At 41.1% G+C, this 7,213-nt stretch overlaps 1 protein-coding gene across 1 annotated transcript in view; it reads right to left on the reverse strand.

Annotated features, from left to right (window-relative positions):
* Positions 1 to 2,629: 2,629 nt before the first annotated feature.
* Positions 2,630 to 7,213, reverse strand: part of sp4 (sp4 transcription factor) — a 15,162-nt gene continuing 10,578 nt past the window's right edge. The window contains exon 7 of the mRNA XM_042075684.1: positions 2,630 to 3,911. Within this exon, the coding sequence (XP_041931618.1) occupies positions 3,658 to 3,911 (254 nt within the window). The 3' untranslated portion in view covers positions 2,630 to 3,657. The remainder of the gene's footprint in view (positions 3,912 to 7,213) is intronic.

Below are 7,213 nucleotides of genomic sequence, written 5' to 3' on the forward strand. Positions count from 1 at the left end.
CAGTGATCTGGGCGGGGCCTTGGAATGTTCTACTCTGTTCTTGACGGGCGTCATAGTGTTACACTGACAGCAGAGACTAAACTGAACTAGGGTTAGTCACAAACCAGGCCTACGAAATCAAGCCTTAAGCCTGTGTTTGCTTGTTTCTTTTTTAAAAACACAAAATGAATGCACTTAATTGCTCGTAGTGACCTTAGCGAGGTGATCTTAGTCAGACGTTGGAACTTGACACTGGTTAGAGAACAGCGAGCTAACTGTCACCCCATACATCAGCTCCATCTTTTGCCATTCACTCTATGTTCAACACCCAGCCAGGAGAGGGCAGTGTTGAGTCATCCAACGTGTCCTCGGCAGAATGAACATGGAGCAATGGACACAGACACAGCAGCAGCAGCAGCAGCGAGGTCAAAGTTATGTTATGGTCCACAGCGTCAGTCTTATCTCTATCAGTCCAGCCTATCAGCTCAAGATTAGTCCCTGGGTCAGGGCAGTGTGAAATCCAACCGACCAAAACATTGTGTTGCGTGGACAATCTTCTGACTTTGGACAAAAATGTATCTGAAAAACACTCACTGCACTGACACAGGGGTCGAAGAAAAGTAAGTATATTTAAGACAGATTTTATTCACTTTATTTTCAAGTGTTATGCAGGCAAGTTTTTCCTTTTCTGGTTTTTCACTCTTCCCCCATTCACATAACACATTTGTACAAAGTCGTATTTTAAAAATATCAATAAACTGCAGCCTTTGAGGCTAACCTGGCAAAAAACTCATTATCAAATGTCATGGAGACAAAGAAACATCTTAGAAAAAGATTTACAAATGAGATGTCACTAGAAAATATTAAAGAAAATCAGTTGTCACACAAAGTATTACCAAAAACATCTAAATTGTTTGGTATCAACCATTTCATTTGAAACTTTTTTTTTGCTTGGTATTTTTTTCCCAACTCTTTTCTTTTGAAACACGATATGATGTGAGAAAAAAAAGATAATTTAAATTAAAAAGTAATGGTTATATTTATAAAAGGACCACATTTAGAAATAATAATTCATTACTATTAGCAGAAAACAAAAACATGCTGCACATAATCTCTGACTCGACAGCACACAACACACATCAGCAATTTCTGCAAAGGCAAATATTAATAAAAATACGGATAAATAATAAATTAGCGATACACAGTTTCTCATCTACAGTTGCCTGTGCTGTATGAAAAAGATGTGAGTTGCGGGAGGGCAGGGGTGGGGGGGGGGGTGAGGCATTTTTTTTTGGGGGGGGGGGGCATTCTGGGTAATACTTTTTTTCAATAAATTAAATTAAATAAAAAGAGACTTTACTCACGAAACGGACACAGTTAGGAGACACCACCAGACACGTTTCAGAACATCGTAAGGATTCAGGTGGAACCCTCAGAACCCTCCCCACCAGACATATTTTAGAACATTGTAATGATTCAGGTGGAATCCTCAGAACCATCTCCACCAGACATATTTCAGAACATCGTAATGATTCAGGTGGAACCCTCAGAACCCTCCTCACCATACCTATTTCAGAACATCGTTATGATTCAGGTGGAACCCTCAGAACCCTCCCCACCAGGAGGCTGGGACAGGTGTGGCACAGAACCGCAAGATGGAGAGGGGCAGAGACTGGGAGGCACAATGATTATAGGGATGGGGCCGACAATGTGTGTCTGACTGCATATATGTGTGTGTGTATGTTTCCGACTGTGTGTGTGTGTGTGTGTGTGTTTCTGACTGTGTGTGTGTATGTTTCTGACTGCATATATGTGTGTGTGGGTGTATGCTCCTGACTGCGTATGTGTTTGTTTCTGACTGTGTGAGTGTGTGTATGTGTGTTCTTGTTTCTGACTGTGTGTGTGTGTGTGTGTGTTTCTGACTGTGTATGTGTGTGTGTGTGTGTGTGTATTTCTGACTCTGTATGTGTGTGTGTATCTGTGTGTGTGTGTGTTTCTGACTCCGTATGTGTGTGTTTCTGAGGTGAGACGGGGATTTGGGGAAGCATCTCCCACTCTCAGGACTCTCCTCAGAGAAACGGGACCTGCTGAGTTTGCCTGTCGGCTGTGTGTGGGTAGAATGTGGCGGGGGTGGGGTTGGCAGGGAGCGACAAACTATTTATTTATTTATTTACGCACTTATTTTTTTGTCCTTAGAGAAGGATTCGCAACCTGACGAATCAGGGGAAGGAAGCAACATTTTTTTTTTCTTTAAAAAAAGAAAAGAAAATTAAAAAAAAAAAGAAAGAAAAAGAGTGCTGGCTCACCAATGAGTTCACAAGTTTCTCTAATAAACAATTCACAATTTTAAGGCCCCCAGTCTCCCGTACCCACACCAGGGGAGACTCTAGGCCGAAGCGGAGCAGTACTGCAAGTTTGTGTTAAGGCATTGTAGTACAGTTCGTATGACTTTGTGAGACCTTTCTGCTTGTTTTTTTTTTCCTTTAATCGTTTTTTTTTTTTTTTTTTTAAAACTCCTTGTATCAAAGAAACCTACATTTGCTCCCAACCCTTAATTAATGTAAACATGGTGTCACTAAGATTGTCTTTAAAGTATTGCTTTCACCTAAACTTAGCAAGCCATAGAAAGCTAGATTGTGTTCTCTATTTACCACCCCCCCCCCCCCACATCAATATCTTTTCTAGAAACCGTGACAGTAACAATTTTATCAATAGGAATGCTTTGTTTTATAAATTTAATTTAACGTGTGCTTTTAATTACTCTCTTCCATCTTATTCTCTCTCTTCTGCTTCCCCTTAAAACAAGAACTTCAAAAACTGTCCTCCACTGAGAACTTGGAAATCCAAACATAATCTTCGAAAGGCATGGTTTTCTGTAGGCTTCAGCATCTTGGGTTTGAGGTTTTAACCATTGGCAAATACACTCAGATGCCTTGAAGATGTCCAGGCTAGCTAGCTTCCTGCATGACTATAGTCACGAGCCAAACGCGATCAGGCCAAACATGACCACCGACACAGAGTGGAGCAGAGGAGAGGAGACCGTCATCAAACAGATCAAAACATCTGGTTTTCTGTCTTTGATTGTGTTTGGGACCATCAAAGTGTTCATACTGTGTACCTGCCCCCCCCCCCCCAAAAAAAAAACAATAAAATAATAAAATAAATAAGAAACTTGGCCCTGGCCTGGCGTACTGGCGTCTCTATGTAACTGGGATCTCAGCCGACCCACCTAGCCCTCCCCATTATATAGATAATTCATACCTGCGAATAACTGAAGTACATACTTTTTGTGCATAGAAATAGATTCTCTTTTAATCCCAAGATTCTCTGTGGTGGCGATTGGTGTGAGAAAGCCACAGCGTTGTGCTACTGCTCTGATTCAGTAATAAACCTTCACCTCCACCTGGCTACCGCTAGCTTATTTTATATTCTCTTTTAAAAGCCATATTTATTTTTTACTTTAGACTATCTTTTTGTCATTATATGCATTAGTTTTAGACTCTTAGAAGAATGCGAATAAAAAAAAAAGATAAAAACAACAAAGAAGAAATGAAAAAAGTCAGGTGCACTTCTCTAGCTGTTCATCTCCATACGGCACTAAAAGTGTTGGTGCCAAGTGAGGAAAAACAATAAAATAACAATAAAAACAAAAAGCAAAAAACAAAATAAGGGTGTGGGCTACTCAAACTCCTCCTCCATGTTGTTGGAGGTTGTGGGCGTGGCCGGGTTGGAGTCCTGGGAGAGGGACGCCACGGTAACCATCCTGGGCGAGCCGAGGACCTCGTCATCACCCGTGTCCTCCATGTCCTCTGTGGTGATGATGGCCAGCGCGGCGCCGCCCTTCTTGTTCTGGTGGGTCTTGATGTGCTTGGACAGGTGATCGCTTCTCATGAACCGCTTTGAACATTCCGGACACTCAAACCTCTTCTCACCTAAAAGGAAACAATAACGAAACCAACATTTCAAAATTAATTGCGAACAGTAACCTCAACCACAGCAGCCTGCGGCCCTTGAAGCACACCTTGCTTTGCCTTGCATTGGGTATGTGAGCACTTTAAACACTGTCCTGGGGCAGCCGTGGCCTACTGGTTAGCGCTTCGGACTTGCAACCGGAGGGTTGCCTTGAGCAAGGCACCTAACCCCTCACTGCTCCCCGAGCGCCGCTGTAGCAGGCAGCTCACTGCGTTGGGATTAGTGTGTGCTTCACCTCACTGTGTGTTCACTGTGTGCTGAGTGTGTTTCACTAATTCACGGGATAAATGGAGAGATTGGGATAAATGCAGAGACTAAATTTTCCTCACGGGATCAAAAGAGTATATATACTTATACATACTTAGCACTTAAACACTTAACAAGGCACTTAATCCCTAGTATATATAGTATATACTATATATAGAGTACAGCATATATACTTATCCATACTTAGCACTTAAGCACTTAGCACTAAGGCACTTACCACTAAGGCACTTAGCACTTAAAAGCACTTAGCATTATATACTATATATAGAGTACAGTATATATACTTATACATACTTAGCACTTAAGCACTTAGTACTAAGGCACTCAGCACTTAGCACTAAGGCACTTAACCCCTCTAGTAAGTGAGTGAGTAATCCGTGGAATGGTATTGTGGAATTTTCAGCCATAAAATTTCAGTTATGCATATAGTTATATAGTTATACATTTAACTAGGGCTGCACGATATATCTAAAATCTATCGTTATCGCGATATCAACGCTTGCGATGGACATACCGCAAAGATTACTTAATTTTCTATAGATTTCGATAAATTTTCTGTGCCGTGCGCAGAACTCGGCATGCCGGTAGCCTAATAACGTGGGATGCGCAGCGTATGAGGTTGGAGAAAAACATGAGGTGGAGAAAAACATTAAATATTTAAATATCGCAAGTTATATCGTTATCGCAGTACTCAATAATGTTATCGCATATTGCATGTTCTCCTAATATCGTGCAGCCCTACATTTAACACTGTGATTACACATTTAAAACATTTACAAAGCACACTCTTTTAATACTCTACAAAGCATACTCTTTTAATACTCTACAAAGCATACTCTTTTAATACTCTACAAAGCATACTCTTTTAATACTCATACTCATTTAATCAGGCCAAAAGATGGAGACAAAGACAGCGGAAATGTGACCGGTACTTTTTTTTTAAATGAATTTGGATCCTTTGTTCAGTCAGAGGTGGACTTCTTCACAAGACGGAACAGTCTGTGGCTTTACATGAAGTGGGCATGGGGACAGCCGTACAATACTGACCTTTACAAGACATAACCGCAAAGTAAAATAAATCCAAACAACAAAACAAATTTTTTTTTACAATGTTATTTAAGTGTAAATTGATCAGCACTTCATATGTTTTCTCATTATTATGTCATCCTAAAACTACTATAAAGGGATTTGCGCCAAACAAGAATAAGGCCCATAATCATAGTCCTACATTATCACCGGTTGTGTTTTCAGTAGAAGTGTCACATTTTATCCATTATTTTTCACAGATATGTCAACAACGTTGTCCAAGGCAATCCACAATGCACTACATCGTTAGTGTCATTAAAAATTAAACAACTCAAATTATATGTTAAAAATGGAACATTTCTTTTAGTGAGTTTCCTGGTGACTTGAAGCCTGTGAACCATGACTAGTCTACTTGAGTTTCAGAAGTGCTGGGCTGCTTTGTGAGAGACAAAGGGGTTATCCTGCATTATCAGCATGTGATTGTCAGTAGCTGCGCGATCATAATTATCTTCATTGTTTATAACAATGCAAATGTGTGCTTCAAAAGAGAGTGGGTCAATGTGTGTGTGTGTGTGTGTGTGTGTGTGTGTGTGTGTGTGTGTGTGTGTGTGTGTTGTGTGTTCAAAAGAGGGAGAGAATGTTACTACACCTGCATGTGTTCACTGCATGACGGTGCTGAGATGGATTATTATCATTCTACCCATGATGCCACTGAGAGACGATCTTTAGCATTCTGACCAAGGACACATACTGCAGTACCCACTAGTGTTGATATCTGACTGTGTGCATTAGGTCAGTGAACGTTAGTTTATTAGCATTGCTAATACTAGCAATGCAAGTGTGTGTGTGTGTGTGTGTGTGTGTGTGTGTTTGCACTGAATGCAAGTGTATGTGTTACATCTGTGTAGTTGTGTATACCAAGGGGGTAGAAGACCGTTCGGAAAGCGCACCACCTACAGTATGGATGGGTCTGAGGCCATAATCGGCTTCACTTCTCTCCATTCAAGTCCTATGGGGTGGCTCTGTCCATTTATGTTATTGTCCATAGTGTGTTCTTCAGTGTGTCATAATGTACAGTACCTGGCCTATGGACACCTAGATTTGCTTGCATATTTGTGTGTTATCTGCCAAAACTGCAACAACAGCCATATCAATGACATGAGTTGTTTTATTTCTTTACTCAAGTTATCTTTGCAAAAAGTACAACTTCTTGATTATTGTGTATGTGTGTATGCATGTGATGCATGTGTGCATATGTACATGTGTGTTTGTGTGTGACTGTGTGTGCCAGTGTGTCTGAGTTATTTAATAAAAGATTTGGTTAAAGCTGACCAATTGCAGTGTTGAGCTAGCCTGAAAAAAAGGCAAACTCATTCACAAAGTCAATAGTCTGGTGACTCTCAATTGGGAAATCTTTCCAACACTTGCATCGCGACAGGCGCTAACTTTGAAATCATTGGTCCAGCCTCACCAATCACATTGATCAGAGATTCTTAACGTTGCTTCCTACTTCACCTAAACTTCACAAACTGACAATAAACAGCATCTACAGTCAGGATACAATGCATGTGGGTCTACCTTTTAATTTCTGCATTTTTTGACATTTGCAGGTCTTGCTGCTTCTTTTTTCTTCACAATGAGTTTCGGTTTCGTCTTCCCCTCTCGCCAGATGAATTTCGTTCCGCCCAGCTCCACATCCATCTGGGATCGCTTCCATTGGGAGTGATTTCGGCACCAGATTTTATGGTAGAGCCAATCAGGACGCAGGGCGGGAGTTTCATAGATGTGACGTAGCGGAGAAGCGACTGTGAGACTGTTTTGCGGCTCGCATCGAGGAAGCAAGCGTCATCAGCATCACGGGTTGGCTTCGATGTGAGTGGTTGAAGTAGCACGTCAATAAACATGACGGCCAAGTGGCTTATCCAATCATAAGGCCCAGCTTTCTGAAACACCTCTCCAATGTAGCGAT

The sequence above is a fragment of the Alosa sapidissima genome, chromosome 21 (genome assembly GCF_018492685.1).
Source record: "Alosa sapidissima isolate fAloSap1 chromosome 21, fAloSap1.pri, whole genome shotgun sequence".
Taxonomy (NCBI): domain Eukaryota; kingdom Metazoa; phylum Chordata; class Actinopteri; order Clupeiformes; family Clupeidae; genus Alosa; species Alosa sapidissima.